The sequence below is a fragment of the Mustela lutreola genome, chromosome 10, assembly GCF_030435805.1.
Source record: "Mustela lutreola isolate mMusLut2 chromosome 10, mMusLut2.pri, whole genome shotgun sequence".
Lineage (NCBI taxonomy): Eukaryota > Metazoa > Chordata > Mammalia > Carnivora > Mustelidae > Mustela > Mustela lutreola.
The window spans coordinates 36,088,793-36,108,557 of NC_081299.1; the positions used below are offsets into that span (position 1 = coordinate 36,088,793).

At 42.0% G+C, this 19,765-nt stretch overlaps 1 protein-coding gene across 2 annotated transcripts in view; it reads right to left on the reverse strand.

Annotated features, from left to right (window-relative positions):
• The window catches only part of PIK3R3 (phosphoinositide-3-kinase regulatory subunit 3), a 138,673-nt gene extending 120,344 nt beyond the window's left edge, over nucleotides 1–18,329 (reverse strand). The window contains exon 1 of one of the 2 annotated variants that reach the window (XM_059137793.1): nucleotides 18,191–18,329. Coding sequence is in view for 1 of the 2 variants with exons in the window: in XM_059137792.1 (XP_058993775.1) it covers nucleotides 7,918–8,023 (106 nt within the window). In the remaining variant the exon portion in view is untranslated. Of the gene's footprint in view, nucleotides 1–7,917; nucleotides 8,785–18,190 lie in introns of those variants that run through there. The other variant, XM_059137792.1, reaches the window with a different exon arrangement.
• Between the last annotated feature and the right edge of the window lie 1,436 nt (nucleotides 18,330–19,765).

Genomic DNA, 19,765 nt, shown 5'->3' on the forward strand with positions numbered 1-19,765 from the left:
TCTGCTTAAAAGAAATGGATAGCGCTGATTATTTCCTTGTATTATTTCAAAAATTATTTCAAAATAACATTTGAGCAGGATTAACGTGGCTGAAGAATTCTGGATAAATTTATGGGGGAGGAGAAGAAGAAAGTAGAAACCCAGCAACCAGTTAGGAAGTGCTTACTGGTTAAGAACCAAGGCATTAGCAAGACAGACCAGCTCTGCCACTTGCTAGCTGTGAGGCACTGAGTAAGTTATTAAACACATCTAAGTCTCAGTTTCCTGTCTGTAAAGTGAGGTAATAATAGAGCCTATTTTATAAAGTTGTCGTGTGGCAAACAGTAATAGTACGTGTAAAAACATTTAACATAGTGCTTGGTCTATACATTCAACAAATGGTAGTAACTATTACCTTCATTATAAATCATTTTAAATGTGTGGGATGAGGAACTAAACAAGGACAATAGAAAGGATACTTGGAGTGACATTTCCATAGACTCATGAGATGCTGTAATTAGAAGAGGCCCTAAAGAACTCACTCAAAAACAAAAACAAAAGAACTCTTCCAAAAACAAAATGACCCCAGTTTAAATGTCAGGGATGAAGGGGGGAAAAAATGGAGCAAGATAATTCAAAAGGTTTTGACTGCTCAAGAGTATTCCAAGAGGTAGACTTGGGATAACTACATGTTAACAACATGCTGTAAGATATAAGCTACACGGGTGCCTGGGTGGCTCAGTTGTTAACCGATCTGCCTTCTGCTTGGGTCATAATCCCAGAGTCCTGGGATTGAGCCGGGTGTAGGGCTCCCTGTCCCCTCTGCACACCCGTCCCCCCCACTCCCCCGCCGGGCTCCCTGCTCAAAGAAGATATAAGCTACAACTGGCTCATTCAGAGAAGCATGTGACTCTTGATCTTGGAGATGGGAGATGGAACCCCATGTTGGACAGAGAGATTACTAAAAAAATAAACTCAAAAAAAAAAAAGATATAAGCTACAATGAATTGGGTCCATACCATGTACCAAAGACTGTGTTAGATATTGATGCAGTACATCTAATCCCCAGAACAATTCTGAAAGGCAGAGTATTAAATCAATTTTATAAAAGAGCACTGGCATCCTACTTCTCTATGCAGAAAGAGGTTAAGTCCTAGCCATATAACCTTGGTAATGGTAAGAAGTAAAGCTAGATTTGGAAGCCTTATCATGTTTCCAAAGCCTGTGTTCTTTCTATTTCACTCACACTGCATCCCCCTTTAATACCAATAAAATTCTATCACATAATTATACTTGTAGTTATTTTTCTACCTACCTTCTTAAATAAACATGTCCAATCTTTTCTATATTCTAAGAAAAATATAAAGGTATTCAGCATGAAAACAAGGAGAATGAATTTTAAAAGCATTATCAAAGGGAGAATTATCATACTTCTAATGAAATATAGCTGAGTATACTCTAAACTATAATACGTTAAATGAAAGCAATGACTAATCTTTTTCAATAAGAAAATGCAAACAAATTTGGCATGGCTTTTACATCATTTGATTATATTAACATTTGTCCCACACTACAATATCATTTTAAAAATGACACTAAGCTCATAAAAGAAATATCTTACCACACACAGGAGAAGCATTTATATAATAACCCATCAAATGTTCAGTTACAGACAAAAATTCAACTACAGTAGAATGCCCAACCTGCTAACAGTAAGGACCACATAGTGGCAGGTGACCTATTTCTTTAGTGTGTTTCTCAGCAAATATTTTCCTCAACCACAGAGCCAGCCAGTGTGCTAGTTCTCTACCAGAATGTTACTTAATCTAAACGATGAAAATACCAAGTATGCCAGAGTAAGCAAGTAAGTTTCCTGAAACAATCTGTTCATCTGTATTCAAAAAAGTCAGAAAATAGTTTCCTAGATTGACCATCAAACTATGTAGTTGCAAACCATGTAACTTCTAGACTAGTAGTTTTCAAAGTGTAGTCCAGAGACCCCTGTATATCCCCAAGAGCCTTTCAGAAGATCCAAGGTATCAAAAAGTTTCATAGTATTACTAAGACATTATTTGCCTTTTGCACTCTCATTCTCTCACATCTGTACAGTGGAGTTTTCCAGTGGTTAAGACCTGTGGTATCTCAAAGAGACTGAATGAGCAGACATGGGATTTTTTTTTTTTTTAAGATTTTATTTATTGGGGTGCCTGGGTGGCTCAGTCCTTCAGCATCTACCTTCAGCTCATATTGTGATCCCAGCATCCTGGGATTAAGCCACCTGTCATGCTCCCTGCTCAGCAGGGAGCCTGCTTTTCCCTCTCCAACTCCCCAGTGCTTGTGTTCCCTCTTTAGCTATCTCTCTCTGTTATAAATAAATAAAATCTTTTAAAAATATATTTATTTATTTATTTATTTATTTGAGAGAGGAACACATGAGTGCAGGCACAGGGTGAAAGGTGAAGGACAGAGAGAGAAGACAACGCCCCCAGTGAGCAGAGTAGGCAGCCCGAAGTGGGAATTCAGCCCAGCACTCCAGATCATGACCTGAGCCAAAGGCAGACTTTTTTTTTTTTTTTAAGATTTTATTTATTTATTTGACAGGAAGATAGAGAGAGCGCACAAGTATGCAGGGCGGCAGGCTGAAGGAGAGGAGAAATAGGCTCTCCGCTGAGCTAGATGCAGGGCTTGATGACCCTGGCATCATGATCTGAGTCTAAAGCAGACACTTAACCAACTGAGCCACCCAGGCACCCCAGACATGAGAATTTAGACATTTCCTATTAAGCCAGATATTAAAAACTAAAATGCCAGACATTAAAGTTATTTGCAAAAATGTAAAACAATGCCACTCTCGTCATTTGATTCCTTTTTTAAGATTTTATTTATTCATTTGACAGAGAGAGAGATAGCACAAGCAGGGGGAGCAGCAGATGGAGGAAAAGGGTAAGCAGGCTCCCCACTGAGCAAAGAGCCCCACTCAGGGTCCTGTCATCAGGACCCTAGCCTAAGACAGATGACCAATTGACTGATCCACCCAGGCACTCAACTTGTTTCCTTTTAATATAGTTATTTTGGGGGGCACCTGGGTGGCTCAGCGGGTTAAAGCCTCCGCCTTCGGCTCAGGTCATGATCCCAGAGTCCTGGGATCGAGCCCCGTTTAGGGCTCTCTGCTCCACAGGGAACCTGCTTCTTCCCCTCTCTCTCTCTGCCTGCCTCTCTGCCTACTTGTGATCTCTCTCTCTCTCTCTCTCTCTGTCAAATAAATAAAACCTTTAAATATATATATATATAGTTATTTTTTCATTAAAATAAATTATATTAGGGGTGCCTGGATGGCTCAGTTGGTTAAGCAGCCAATTCTTGACTATGGCTCAGGTCCTGATCTAAGGGTCCTGGGATTAAGCTTCTTGTCAGGCTATACACTCAGCAGCAGTCTGCTTGAGGATTCGCTCTCTCCCTCTCCCCCTCCCTACACACACACACACACACACACACACACACACACACACACACACACTTTCCCTCTCAAATAGATAAATAAATCTTTAAAAAAAAAAACGATGCTAACATGTAACATTTTATTATTTTTAAAGGAATTAAATATTTTTAAATTTCTTAACTTTATTCTAATACAGTAAATATTAGTAAATACCTCTTTGAGATCCTCAATTTTTTAGATTATAAAAGGGGTACTCGGGGCGCCTGGGTGGCTCAGTGGGTTAAGCCGCTGCCTTCGGCTCAGGTCATGATCTCAGGGTCCTGGGATCGAGTCCCGCATCGGGCTCTCTGCTTGGCGGGGAGCCTGCTTCCTCCTCTCTCTCTCTCTCTGCCTGCCTCTCCATCTACTTGTGATTTCTCTCTGTCAAATAAATAAATAAAATCTTTAAAAAATAATAATAATAAGATAAAATAAAAAATAAAAGGGGTACTCAAACCAAAAAAAAACAATTGAGAACCACTTTTCTAGACCTTCCTATATTTATATTTTGCCAATAAAGACTTTTAGTTTTCTAATTATACTAAGATGTTGCTGCCCTACAATTTCAAAAATTTGTCTTGATAAGAAAATTGTTGGGGCGCCTACGTGGCTCAGTTGTTGGGCGTCTGCCTTTGGCTCAGGTCAGGATTCCAGGATCCTGGGATTGAGCCCCACATCAGGCTCCCTGCTTGGCAGGAAGCCTACTTCTCCCTCTCCTACTTCCCCTGCTTCCCCTTCTCACTGTGTCTCTCTGTCAAATAAATAAAATCTTAAAAAAAAGAAAAGAAAATTGTCTATAGGTAATCTTTAAAAGTTAATGGATTATAAATTATAAAAAGAAATTATAAATTTATAATTTATAAAAATTATATTATAAAAAGAAATCACCTGTATCTTCCCAAAATAAAAACAACAAGAACGTCAAAACTAAAAGTGCTAGCTTACAGACAACTAATCTATAAGCTTTGGGCATGAGTTTATCATCAGCTGTATATCTGTAATCCTCCACGAGCTCCTATACAAGAGATTGGGTTCTTTGAGAGGCCTACCCAGCAACTGTTCTGTTATGGAATAATCCTGATTCTATAATCACAAGAGGACTAACCAAGATGCTCAAAAGCAATTCTCTGTACCACACTCTTAACATTTCCAAAATAAAAACTTTTGTTTCATCTAAACTGTTCACTATTTCTACTGCTTCTGGGAAATACATAAAGATTAAGACATCAGACTTCCATTTGGATCCAATCCTTACATTGTCAGTGAATTACAGTAGATACAGCAGTCCATGCAGTAATTAGAAACCTTTGGGATGCATGGTAATGGTAGTTTTTTAAAAAATAGGCTGGAGGGAAACACCTTTGGAAAACAGTTTTTGAGGCCACTGGAAGCAATAATAGGTAACGATTTTGCATTTATGGTTCAGTCTTAAATATAAATGAAAATCATATTTTTAAACTGTAATACTAATATTACAGTTAAAAGCCTTAAGTCAACAACTGTCTAATTCAAGTTATTTAACTCAAGGCTATTGCAATAGCCAAGGAATGGGATGACCAAGGACAGTAAGTAGAAAAGCACTTAGAGGTTAGGAAGAAATGGTGCTCCTTAGATATTTATTAATTCAACACAAATCTATTAAATTCCCTACTGTTTGCAATACCTTGAGCAAGATAAGAAGCTCATAACTTGATGGGAAGATAATTCCATGGGGTGGATAGTATACATAAAAACAGAATCTACTTCATAGAATGAAAAGGAGTTCTGAGAAGTGCTAGAAGAGAAAAGGAAAAGAAAGGAAGTATGTCTTCTAATATCAGGGATCAGGAAATATATATCCTAGCAAAGAAGGCATCTAACGTAGATCTTAAACATGTAAGATTTCAACAAGTGAAAAGCATCCCTGGAAGAGGAAAAAGCAGACATTCAAGAAACAGCAAATATAAAATAGCTTTCCACAGAACCTGTGATGGACTCTAGTAAGAAACTAGACTGGAAAACTTGGTTGGAAACAAACAAACAACAACAACAACAAAAAAAAAACAGGGACTTAAATGACAAGCAATCTGGGACTCTTTTTAATAGGCAAAGGAAAGGCACTGGAAGGTTTTCAAAGTCACTGGGAGATTTACCACTGGAAGGCAAATCCTCAGACGGTACTTGAATAATACTGTGGACTGAACAAAGTAGAAACAAGAACAGTAAGAACAGTCTATCAAAGCAGTCCAGTCAGGAAATAAGAGCTTGAGCTGGGATAGAAGATAGGAAGAAGACAGATACAAGACATGCTGCAATGCAACCTCTTCACTAATAATTTACTTAGTTTTAAGTGTTTCAAAACCTTAATTTGTCACACAAAACAAGACTGGCATCACATTATTTCCATTAAAACCCATTCCCATCACAGGCAATATTCCAGCATACTCAAGTGTGCTTCCTTTATTAAAAGCTGTTAGGTATAACTAACCATAATCTACACTAAGACTACAAAATGCGTAATAAAGAGCGGCATATGCATTCTTCCAATACTCTGAATAGAATCTCAGTATGCAAAATTTCATCCAAGGATGAGCATTTTAAACTCAGAAGTTTATTTCTATGTAAATGCACAACGTTTGGATCAGAATTTTCTATACAACCTTATAAGACCCACATCACTACATAATTATAACAGTCAACTTTTTTTTTTTAAACCACTTTTGGACAACTCAACTGAACTTGGCCAATATTTTTCCACTGGGCCCAAATTTTTCAAACATTAGTTCCTTCTTCATTTTCTCCCCTCCTCCCTATTCACCTCTCCGCCCAACAAATTCCCTTTGTATGTCTGCAAGGCAAGATACTATGATATAGGGATTCTGAGGCAGTTTGAATATATAATTCTTATAATAAAAACCTAGAATTATTAACTTTACTTTTTACAGGAGAAATCAATGATGTATTAAATTTTCATTTACATGAATGACAAATGCATCTAATAGAAATGATGCTTTACCGTTAGGGGGAAACAAAGGGGGAAATACACACAATAGATGGGTGGCAAATCTTACAAACTTTGCAAAACACTGAAAAGCTGCATCTGGATTGCAGTCACAATGACAAAAGCAAATAAAGAAAGCTCCAAAATGAAGGGAAAGAGAAAAATTCTAAATTATCATAAAGAGTAAAAAAGGCTGATTTAATAGGAGTTTTTAATATAGCATCATTTAACACTCTAACTGGAAAAAAAAAAGCCAAAAGATAATTTACAGCTCACAAGGACACAAATAATTTCTATAAACATTCTACAAAACAGTTATACTTCATTGTACTTGCATGGGCTCCAATCCTTTCAAAGGTTTCCAAAAATACATAGTCTTATAATAATTGAGGTTCCCCAATGACACACAATTTATTTTGTAAGCTTAACTGCAACACATTTTTAAGACATAACCAATTCATCCTCAACAAAAATAAGGAGTCACTAAGGCCCTCTACTTATTCCAAATCATTACGTAAAGCACTATCTGTAACTGCAAAAAAGGGTTTGAAAATTTGACAGCTAATAATCATAAAATGAGGTTAGAATTTAAAGAAAAACAATTACCCAACTTTTCCATTTTCCCTTCCTTTTCCTTTCTTACCAGATACACAAAATGTCTGTAAGGGTCTCAGACAAAGCTCTGAAGTAAAAATACAGTATATGTATACTTTACATTATGTGTATTCGAACCTATCACATATATGTACACATCACATAGATTCACACAAAAAGGATTCCTCCTTTTTTTAGTCTAAGAATTGAAGTTATATTAAACCCTATCCCATAAATTAAGTGAAATCACCATAAATTAACGAGTAATAAAATACTGCACGTAGATCTGTCTGAGAGACTATATACTGAGAAGAAAAACCTCAGACTAAGACCATGACTGAATAAAAACGCCAATCCCTGAAAATTACTAACCGGCATTTGGTTTCTGTAAGAGAAAAAAGGGGTCTTAAAATGAATAATCATTTAGGCAACCCAGTTTCAGAAGTTAACGAAGGTAAAACACAAGGAACCAAATAAGACAAACGTATGAAATGACAAGCTTTAAAGAATTCCCCCAAAGGAAAAGGCTTGAGTTCAAGGCTCGGGTATAAAGCATCCTTTGCAGGTAGAAGAATCTTTAATTGAAAAAAAAGGGGGGAGGGGGGCACAACAAAAACCTGAACGACACAAAGTGAAAGAAACGGGTCTTTCCTCCCACCCCCACTCCAGCCCCCACCCCCACCATCGCAGGACAATAGGATCAGGGTCCTAACTGCAAACTTTAAACGGATAAACCAGAAGCAGTTTTACTGCAGCTCTAACTGCAAATCTGCCCCTCATCCCAAACCTAGCGCTCCCAGGAACACTTCTGCCTTGAAAACACCACCAAGGTCTAGTTATATACAAATCAGACCCATCACAAGATTCTTTTTCTCTCCCCAAGTACCTGGAGGATCCATTTCAATATAAAATATCAGTTCTGTCGAATAGGGCATCATCACCTCCCTCCAGTCTGCGTCATCGCGGTCCATACTCCACACCGTATTGTACATCGCGCTGTCAGGGGCAGGTCGTCAGGAAATATATAGAAAGCATATATATTTTTTATCTGATATTTAAAAATCTAAAAATATAGATCTGTAAAGTCCCACACGGATATATACTTCTGGGTTTCCAACGGCCGGTACAAGTCCAGCCAACTACCAGGACGAGGATGGGGGTCCTCCCCCGTCTCCTCTTACAGCACCCAGCAAAATGCCCCCCGAACTTTAAGTCTACGGGCTTTTTCTCCTCAGAGAGGTACAGGGAAGCTTGGGGCGGCGGGGGGGGGGGGGGGGGGGGTGAAGGCAGAGGGCTGAGATGTTAAAAAGCAGCTTCCCAAAAATCCCTTCCACACAGTCGCTCTCCAAAGAGAAAAGCTCCCACTGCCTCCAAATCTTTCCTCGGCAGCCACTTTTGTGTCCTTCGAGGGAGGGAGAATGAAGAGGGGGAGATAAAAAGAACGCGCTGGGAGAAAGGTGAGGAAGTGACAAAGGAAGGCATAAAAAGGGGGGTGGGTGTTGCATTCAAGTTTCGGGGTCCCACTGGTCTGCAGAGAGCGATCCCCTCAGGGGCTGGGACTCGGGCTCCGTTCCAGTCAAGCTCGGAACCGAAGCTCCTGTAGCCTCGAGATGGGGGCCCGTCGGAAAGTCCAGTTAGCTCTGCCCGGCTGGGCGCTCCCGCCGGGCAGTAAGTAAACCCGCCAGTGCCGGCTCCCCTCACGCTCTGCCCTGACTCCAGCCACTAGAGTTTCATTTTAACGGCGCGGAGAGGGACACCCTCCCCCGCCTCACGCTCCCCCGCTGAGGTACCACCCAACAGCACCGGGCAGGGGGGGAAGGCGACATCACTACTGCTCCTTCCCCTCTATACCGACTCGATTAAAGGGGGATTCTGTCAGGTGCCTGTGCAAGAGTTCCGAAAGCCGTCCTCCACTTCGGCTTTCAACTCTCCCCAACGCTCTCTGCGTTTCGACTTCTTAATCATTCATCCTCTCTCCCCCCAGCCTCAATCAGAATGGTACAGTCCGGGCGCTGGCCGCTCGCCAGGAGTCAGTGCCGGGAGCACGCGAGCCAGGAGGGGAGGGAGAGGAGAGAGGGAAGAAGGGGGGGTAGGAAGAGAGGATAAGGTGAGTGGTGATTGGCTGAGCTGGGTTGCCGGAGCCCGGAGCCTGCGTCTTTTGTCTGCCTTCCTCCAGCAAAGGAGCGGGAGACGGCTGCGCGCCCCAAGCGGACCAATCAGGAGCCAGCCGGACTTGGCCGGCAAGGCGGCGATTGGTCAGAGCCCAGTTACTAAGCGGGACAAAGGCAGAGGGGGAAAAGAAAAGAAGAGGAAAAAAAAAAGAAAGAAAGAAAGAAAGCGCAAACGGCGGTTACTGACAGGCTGGGCGAGCGCTCAGGGGCTCATGCTGCCCGGAGACAGGCGGGGCTCCCGCTGAGGCTCAGTCGGGCCGGACGAGTGGGGGTTTGGGCGGGGGGGGGGGACGAGCTTGCGCTAGACACCTCTGCCCGGAGACGCTGCGGGGGAGGGGAGCGGACTGAGAGGGGCGCGTGCTGTCACTTGGCGGGACATGCGCTCCTCTGGTCCTTAGGAAGTAAGTCCCCGGGCAGGGTCCCTCCCCACAGACCTCTTTACTGGGCTGGGACAGCCCCCATCCCCCGCAATAAGTTGTCAAATAAAGAAAAGATCCCTAAACTCACTTGCAGGACCATTACCCCTCGGTGAGAGGAGATGCCCATGGCGCCCGGTAGCCTTCCCAGGCCGCTACCACAACCCAGTCCCGGCTTCTTCCTTTGAGTAGTTAGGCTTTTCTTAAGAAGGCATTTCGCAGTTTCTCTGCGCTTCCCACCCAAGGACTTTCAAACCCAGAGGTAACTCCCCACACCTGAAATAAATAGGGAGCTGCAGCAGGCCCCTCAGCTCGATTGCTCACGCCAGAAAACATGCCTTGAAATTACAGTGCGTGTGTGATTTGAGATAAATCACAGGTGTTAGAATCCCCAGCCAAAAGGGCCCTATTCTGTTTGCCTGACAGACCACCTTCCGTATACACCCAGTCCCTTCCTCAAGCTTAAAACTGTGATGGGCTTCACTATGAAAATGCTGAATATTACCATGCATTTCAGAAACAGCTAATTAACTTGCTGGGGAACACTGAATAGCCAAAAGCAGATTTTTGTCTTCCAAAGGTTATGCCTGGAATTGCCATCCTGCATACCCTACAATACAGTCTAGGGAGGCCAAAAACTGTTCCATTTCCTCTTTACACAGGAGCAACAAAGCCCATTGTGTTTGGGTTGACAACCTGATTTAAGCCCTAGTGAAACCTCCTACCCTGAGTGGCTCTACTTTATTGATTCCTTCCTGTGGAAGAGTTGCCACGTTTCACCCTCTACCTCCTAAAGTGAGCCTGCCTTCCTTAAAGGTGTGCTAAGTTGAGACAGTTCCTGGGAGCCAGCAGTCAAAATGTGTATGGTCTCTGTGTAGAGTCTTGAATTAAAAAGGGCCAGTAAGAGTAAGTGGACAGGTTTGAACTGAGGAAATACATCAGGATTCTTGCATGCTTTCTTTTTTTTCTTTTTCTTTTTTTTTTCTTTTTTTTTTTTTTTTTTACATTTCTGAAATCCAAACCTGATTCAAAAGCCAGATCAACTTTGGGATAGGGCATGTTGCTAATTTGAATGTCCTGAGCCCTTTCTCTAGGTAGGAGATGCTGGAAGATCAACTCTAATTTGTGGATGGCTTCCCAGCAGTCTCTTAACTTCACCATATCTGGGAGCCAGAAGTACTCACATGTGATAACTCGAAAGGCAGAACAATCAGTCAAGGGCAAGTTGGTTTATTTTTGTTCACGGGTGTCCCTGTGCATTCCCAAACAAAATGAAGGTGAAGAGAGGAAGTGTGGAAAAGATAATGGCTTTCAGATTTCCACAGCAGCTTTTGCCTGGACCACTTTACATCATTTAGTGGTGGGGTTTCAATTTTTAAAATGCAGAGCAATCACCCAGCCTTTCCCAAACCTAAGACTTGGAGAAATACAGTGAAGAAGCAGCACAGTATATAGTCTGATCCTCAACACTGGCACTTGGGGTAAAGCTTGAGTCAATCCTGCCACCTAAAATTATATGATCCAACTATCCAACAAGTAAAGCTTTGAACAGGAGACCTCCAAAAAATAACAGTGATGCAAGAGGCAACAATAAATCAAGGGGAAGCACATTTCCTTTGAATGGGTCTGGAACCACTGCCCTGCTATGGTGGGAAGCACCTGTCATATGATGCTGGCCTTACTTTCCTTCAGTTGGGAAATAAAAGTGAGGTTGTGACTGCATGTCATCAAACCACCTCAGGCTCTTTGGCAAAGGCAGAGAATGTTAGCTCTGGTGTCCTGGACCATTTCCATCCTGGAGAATTATATTTGGCCTGGGTGTGGATTAAATTCAGCTCTAAGAGCTCAAACTCCTGGGTCACAACCTGCTACTTTGGAATTTTTTTTCCTCTTTGCCTCCTTCCTTTCTTTTTTAAATTTTTTAAAAAATATTTGTTTAGGGGTGCTGGGGTGGCTCAGTCAGTTAACTGTCTGCCATCCGTTCAATTCATCATCCTGGGATCTTGGGATCAAGCCCCATACATCAAGCTCCCCCTGCTCAGTAGAGAGCCCGCTTCTCTCCCTCCCTCTGCTGCTCTCCCTGCTTGTGCTCTTGCTCTCTCTCTCTCTCTCTCTCTGTCAAATAAATAATAAACAAACAATTTTTTAAAATATTTATTTATTTACTTTATTTAAGGTGGGGATGCAGGCAAAGGGAGGGAGAGAATCTCAAGCAGACTCCCCACTAAGCACAGAGCCCAACACAGGGCTAGATCCCACAACCCTGAGATCATGACCTGAGTGGAAATCAAGAGTCAGACTCGCCTAACCCAACTGAGCCACCCAGGTGCCACTCTTTTTAATTTAAAGTAATTTTAGGTAAGTCAAAAATCTGTCTGCCTTTATTTATCTGTGAAATAAGAGATTGTCTTCAGATTTATGCAAGCTTCTTAGCTTACTGTGAAACACTGAAAAAAATTTTTTTAAATGCCACTTAAGTATTTAGAATTAATAGTACCTTTCTATAACTCCAAATGAATAAGGTGTCCTTCACTTTTCACCCTGATATGGTCTTGCTATCAAACTGTTCAAATATGCTCCAATTCCCCCTCTTTTTTTCAGAGATGGATGAAATTTTTCTCCTGTGCACTGAATATAGGGTATGATCTCAGAGCTCTCTGTGCCAGCAGAATCAGCCTGGAACTCAGCCAAAAGTTCTTCGTGATTAAAGGTGCCATCTGAGCACACAATATTTTTTAAAAGCCTTGCAAAATGGAAACACACTTTTATTATTTCTTTAAGGTCACTAGCTTTAATGCCAGAATTGACTTTGGCCTTTGGGGAAGAATCACTGGCCTCAATCCCTCTCCTCCCCCCCCTCATCATCTTTCTTGACCAAATATCTTATGATAAGGCCAAGTCCAGCAGCTAAATAAACTCAGTAAACGGTATTCCAAGAAAACTCTACAAATCATCAGTTGCAAATTTGAGGACCTCCTCAGCCATATGCCTTGTAGGTTGGGCACATATTAAGTTTTGACATAAAAGTTTCCCTTTACTTTTGTAAAAAGTAAAAAGACCAATGTAAAAAGACCAGAGCTAGTGGATCTTCCAGAAAGACCTCTCACCTGGGAATGGATAGTCATCTCTTGAGATAGTAATGTCTAAAATCATGATTTTCCTTTTTTATCAGAGTGGTATTCCTTTTACCTACATTTGCAATGTTTTCTCTCTCTTGCACATCTTTCTTAAAACTTGAAAAACTATGTGATGGGGATTAGGGAGTACATTTCTTGTGATGAGCACCAGGAGTGGTATATAAGTGTTGAATCACTAAATTGTACACCTGAAATTCATAATATGTGGTATGTCAACTAACTGGAATTTAAATAAAAAAAATTTTTTTAAAGGAAAGAAAAAAGAAACTATGATAGTGTTAATAATATCAGCCCAAGGCACTGAAAAATTATAAACATTGAATGAATGAGTGGTCTTCATAGAAGTGGCATTCCTCCAAATGCTGCTAAACTCCTGGGTTTAGGGGACACAATTTAAGGGCTTCCTCAGACCCCTCAGCACATGATATCTCTCTTCCCTGCCTTACTCTCCCCACTTTCAGTCCTCCTTCAGCTTTAGGGTATCACAAGAAAGCAGGAGTCTCTCTCTCTCTAGCTTAACATACTCCTCTCTTTTTGTTGTCTGCCCTTCCAGCAACACAGGGGCCACCTGGATGGTACCAATGCGGCTGCTGCAAACTTCCCCTCCATCAAAGGCAACAGCTTTCAGCTCAGCTCTCACCAGGAGAGAGAGAGCAAATGAGATCCAAACGACAGGAACAATAGTCTAGGCTGTTTGACAAGGGCAGGGCACAAACAGGGCAGGCAGCTGGTAAGCTCTGTTACCTCATTTAATCTCCATAACCCTGAGGACGAGGGTTGTATTTTTATTCTCATTTTACAGATGAAGAAATTGAGACCCAGAGCAGTGAGGGGACATGTTCAAAGTCACTCAGCCACTTGGTAGCAGAGCCAGGATTACATCCCCATGTCCTGACAGCCAGTTCAGTACCTTTTCCACAGCTTCCCTCCCCACTTCATTCAATTAATGAATGTTTATTGATGCTTCCAAACACTGGGGGTACAAAAATGAATAAAACAGAGTGCCTATGGGCACTTAGGTGGCTCAGTTGTTAAGCGGCTGCCTTCCGCTCCTGTCGTGATCTCAGAGTCCTCAGACTTCCATCTAGCTCTCTGCTCGGTGGGAAGCCGGCTTCTCCCTCTCCCATTCCCCCTACTTGTGTTCCCTCTCTCCCTGTGTCTCTCTCTGTCAAATAAATAAATAAAATTAAAAAAGAGAAAAGGCAGAGTGCCTAACGTTGAGTCTGGAACCCATAGAGGAGGGGCCAACAAAGGAATAAATAATTATAGTAAATTCTATAATAGAGAAATTGACAAAGTTCTGTGTGAGCACCCCAAACAGTGATGATTTCTGCCCACCTGCAGGTGAGTAAAGGCTTCCTAAAGGAGGTGACATCTCGGCTGCCCAAACCTATATATGTCTGATTTAAACATACGGTCTGTTTATTTCTGTTTCCCAAATCTGTATGATTAGCTCCAAGCCTGAAAAACTTTCACTGAAAACTGACCCAAAAATCAGGTCAACCAGAGAGTCCCTCATCATCTTTAAACAGATTCTGCAACAACCTCCTTATAATCTCCCTGTCTGGCCCCCTCTGGTCCATACTCCGCAGCGAATGATGATTCTAAATAAAAAACTTCCTTGCTGGGCAACTGGGTGGCTTAGTGGGTTGGTTAAAGCCTTTGCCTTTGGCTCAGGTAAAAAAAAAAAAAACAAGAAAACAAAAAACTTCCTTACATAAACTCTGCCTTAATTCCTTCTACCTTCAGGCTAAATTTAAATCTCAGCTTGGTATTCAAGGCTTTGATGATCTAGCCCCTGCCTACCTCTTCCCATCACTCTCACAGTTTTTTCCTGTTACTCCTAAGACTAGTTTTACTGCAGTCCTCAAAACAGTAGAAATTTCTCCTCAAAAACACACTCCCCTGTTAAATGGCAAACTCCCACTCATATGCCAGCCTCTGCACAGCCCTTGGCACACCATGTTCAAAATGTCTGTTTCTAGGTCGATCTCTTCCCCATGATGAGGGATTTCCTCGTGGGTGGAGACCATGTTCTTGAATCATTAGTGTCCAGGATCAGGCCTGGCACACAGTGGGTAGCCAATGAATGTTCTTTGAGCAAATAAAAGCTGTAAGAAGAAACTAAACTCTCCAAGAAGGTTCTGGGGCAGCCTAAATTCAGGTTACCCTGATAATCCTTTTTGTAAGTCTTCAGCTGATTCCTGTTTATTTAAGAGGACAAAAAAAAAAAATTTTTTTAATTGTACAGTTTTTGGTTACAGAAATGCAAGGGACAGTGACCCTTCTATCCTGCTGGCTACCTCTGTGGTCTTCATCACAGACATTGAGTTCTGCTGTCCTTCTATTTTATCAGCTGTGAATTGTTTGCGAAATTCCAAGCCACTTGTAGGAAATTCAGGAAAACTCAGCAGCGAGAAGAGAAGCTGGTTTCATTTTCCAACCCAGCTCATTTCTGAAATGTAACACCATATAGGGTTTTAAAGTATGCTCACTTCCTGTGGTCATTATTTCAATAGTTTGGAACAATTTGCAGTTCGTGCCTCTGTTCTGGAATGTACAATAATTACCCTATTAATTCCACGGGTCTCAAATCTGAACTGTCTTGTTTTCTTGATACAGGGCAAAATCAGTGCAGTTCCTGTTTTGGACATTTTGGTTTAAAAAAAAAAAAGGCATTATCCCAGCTTCTATGAACAATAAAATTGCAAGCATCCTTTAGAAATATTTTATAAAATCAATATGTTAAAACAAGGCCTCCTGCATCCTCCCTGGATACATTTGTAGGGCCATCATCTTTGAAGTCTGGGGAAATGATGCAACCTCTGGGACTTAAGATCACCATTTGAATAAGAAAAGTACAAGTAGGGGTGCCTGGGTGGCTCAGTGGGTTAAAGCCTCTGCCTTCAGCTCAGGTCATGATCCCAGGGTCCTGGATTTGAGCCCCGCATCAGGCTCTCTGCTGGGCAGGGAGCCTGCTTCCCCACCCCCCCACCCCCGCGCCCCCTCTCTGCCTGCCTCTCTGCCTACTTGTGATCTCTGTCTGTCAAATAAATAAATAAAATCTTAAAAAAAAGAAAAGAAAAGAAAACTACAAGTATAGAACATGAAAGGCCTGGTCATTTATATCTTCAGCTCTGGGAATTTGAAAAATGATACACTCACAGTGACTTTTTTTAATTCAAGAGTAGGGACTACCTTGTGTTCTGCTCATCTTGTGCTTCTTGCAAAAGCAGCACTCAGTGAAAATCACTATTATTCCCTTTGGATCCTGTTTCTCCCCTCTTAGTACCAATGTGTGAAATTCCTTGTTTGTTTAAGCAGGCTCCAACTTGATACTGTTACTTGCAACCCAAGCATCCTAACTAAGGTCACTATATTTGCCCTCTGAACTACTGCTCAATTTTCTCACTCTTTCCCCAAAGGGCCCGTAGTAGTGCCTGAGAGGGCTTCCCCAAGAACCCTAATGCTTACTGTGTGGGCCACAAACAGGAAAACAGCTTTTTCACAGGTTCTCCCTGCAGTGGTAAATTATTTTGATCAGTCACTGTAACTTTCCTCTCCCTCTTTTAGGCTATACATTATACCTCCCATTAGCTATTTTGAGTTTAATGGGCAGCCCCAAATCCTAAAACAGCATTTTATCTCATTCTTGCATCTTCTAGCACCACACTCAACCTCATATTAGAGTTTATGGGCCTTCCTTCCCATCTGATTTGGGAGTCCTCCAAAATAGGAAGGGTGTTCAAATGCTAGGCAGCCAAAAATGTCAAATATTCTATATAACCCCATTAATCAGGACTTGAAGCATCTCCTTTGGAGGATGTTCTGGTCCTCTCCCTTGGGAAACTTAGAGCATTTTCTCTGGGGACAACCCCCATAAACATACGCTTGGCTTGGGTCCTGCCAATCACTCCTCTCCCCAACTCCACATTCATAGTTAGGGTAGTAATGATTTGCCCTGGACCATACAGTCAAATGTCACCATAAGCATGGTATCTAAGGCTTCCTGCTAGACCTGTCTCAGCGCCTGACTCTCAAAGGCCTATGAGTATATGAGTGAAGAGAAATCACCAGCATGCTCACAGACCTACAGCACACAGTTACAAGAAGTAATCAGCCTAGCACTGGGAAACATGAGCCCCTGAAGTGTAGTCTAGTACCTGACACACCTGATCTGTCTCAGAACTTACCTGTGACTTCCCTCTTTTGATCCAGGAAAGCTTTTTTTTTTTTTTTTTTTTTTTTTAAAGATTTTTTTCTTTATTTATCTGACAGAGATCACAAGTAGGCAGAGAGGCAGGCAGAGAGAGAGGAGGAAGCAGGCTCCCTGCAGCGCAGAGAGCCCGATGCGGGGCTTGATCCCAGGACCCTGGGATCATGACCTGAGCCGAAGGCAGAGGCTTAACCCACTGAGCCACCCAGGTGCCCCCAGGAAAGCTTTTTTTTTTTTTTTTTTTTAAGATTTTATTTATTCATTTGACAGAGAGATCACAAGTAGGCAGAGAGGCAGGCAGAGAGAGAGGAGGAAGCAGGCTCCCTGCCAAGCAGAGAGCCCGACGTGGGGCTCGATCCCAGGACCCTGGGATCATGACCCGAGCTGAAGACAGAGGCTCAACCCACTGAGCCACCCAGGCGCCCCCCAGGAAAGCTTTTTTTAATAGTGTTGCTCCTCACTATTGGACAAAGTAATTTGGCACCCCTGGAAGCAAAGTTAACAAAAAATATAAACTTTTCCTCTTCTTTCCTCTTCTTTATTTTTCTAACATAGTCCCTACTCTGATACCCTCAAAAATATTATCAGGGCAGGTGGACAATAACTAGGACAAGCCTGAACTAAATAGATCATCAAGGTTACCAAGGCCATGAACTCCAGAAAGGGGTCGAGGGAGTGAGGGAATTGACTTCCTTCTGAATTTTTTTTTTTAAGATTTTATTTATTTATTTGACAGACGGAGATCACAAGTAGGCAGAGAAGCAGGCAGAGAAAGAGGTGGAAGCAGGCTCCCTGCTGAGCAGAGAGCCCGATGCTGATCTCGATCCCAGCACCCTGAGCCACCCAGGTGCCCCTTCCTTCTGAATTTTAAGCTAATTTCTGAATTGGTTTTCTGGATCTGTCTTGATAATAACAAGTTAGAAAACAAAAAATGTTTCCAATGTAATCTTAGAAGAGTTGTTCATACCCATAAACATTATGAATATTTCTAGTTTCCCATATTTGATAGGGTGGGACTAGTTATTAACAACAGATATCTTCTCATGACCTGTGTTTAGCCCCTGTGTAATTACATGTCATCACCTTTCATTGAGATCAAATAAAAATACTCAAGTTGTAAAATCTCCCACTTGGTCTAGTATCACCATTATATTAGTGTGACTTTTTTAACTATAAATGACAGAAAACAAACTTAAACCAAATAAAAGGGTGGTCTTACTTGACACACAGCTAAGTAGAGGTGCTCAAACAGTGTTAGCTGGAACCAGATTCATTCTCAGTTCTCCTTCCCTCTGAGGTTTCCCCAGGTGGTGACAAGGATAGTGTCCAGCACCTGCAGGCTACATTCTACCTGCTTAGCAACTCCATCCAGCAGAATGCAAGTTTCTCCACATAACTGCAGAAAAATTCTGGGGGTTGAGTCTTATTGGCTTAGCTTGGGTCACATGATTACCCCTGCACCAATCACTGAGTCCAGCGAGATGGAATGTCCTAATTGTACAGGCCTAGGTCATGTGGCACCCTTGGAAGCAGAGTATGGGATCAGCTGTACCCAAGCTACATAGATTGAGAGTTTGGAAGGGGCAGTTCCTCAGAAACAATCTGGGCAGACAAGAAACAGTTTCACTACTCTTGAAGAGCCATTGTTCATGCTTTTCAAGGTTTTGGAGAATTTACATATGAGTGTATATATATATATATATATATATATATATATAATGACTATATAAATATTATATATAAATGAATAAATAAAACACTTCCCGGATAAATTCACATGACCAATCATTTTGTCCAGTAACCCCTGAACAGGAACAGGGGTCCCGAAACCCCCACCCCTTCATATTGTTAAATCTACACAGGACAGATAAAATCCACCCTGTTTATGTCCTCTGCAGTCTAGGGACTTTATAATACCTACTCTAACATCCAGTGCTGGAAACAACCGACTCCATAGGAAGTGGCTAAGCCATCCTGTATAAGGAACACAGTGTGCTGGACTATTTCGGACTGTCTATTCAGAGCCAGGAAATCCACACAATCCCAGATCCTACCTAATTTTTTTTTCTTCTCTGTCACAAAAGGGAATCAATGGGATGTGAAACTCAGAGATGGTGCAGTTAATCAGTAGGTCTTCAAAGTGAGCTAAAAAATCACACATCTCAGACAATATAGACTTCCTGCACTGTTTTCTAAAGGGCGTAGGTTTCCAGCTTCAAGCTTATGTTGCTTACCCTAAGCCAGTCACTCCTCATTCTTAGAGAAAATTATTCCTGGTTTTGGTCCTTCCATGACACCTTCTCTTTCCACTTCTGAATTTGGGGAATCCTCTAAATTAAAGCTTTAAAGTAGAAGATTCAAAGTGGAAACAGAGAGGGTGGGAATTTTTAGCTCTTCATTGCCTTGATTTTCCTGTGGCTTCTACTTCTGGATGAGGTGAAAACATCCAGAAGCTCTGTCCCTGCATACTTCTGGTAAATACTCTAGCCTACACTTGATCCCTACTAAGGTGCCTACGTCTCCTGAACACCACCAGGATCAACATATAACTACAGATTTTTCACCTCTTCCCTCATCTCCACAAGACCTGTAGTCTCGTGGCGCCTGGGTGGCTCAGTGGGTTGAGCTGCTTGCTGCCTTCGGCTCGGGTCATGATCTCAGGGTCCTGGGATCGAGTCCCACATCGGGCTCTCTGCTCAGCAGGGAGCCTGCTTCCCTTCCTCTCTCTCTGCCTGCCTCTCTGCCTACTTGTGATCTCTCTCTGTCAAATAAATAAATTTTTTAAAAAATCTTA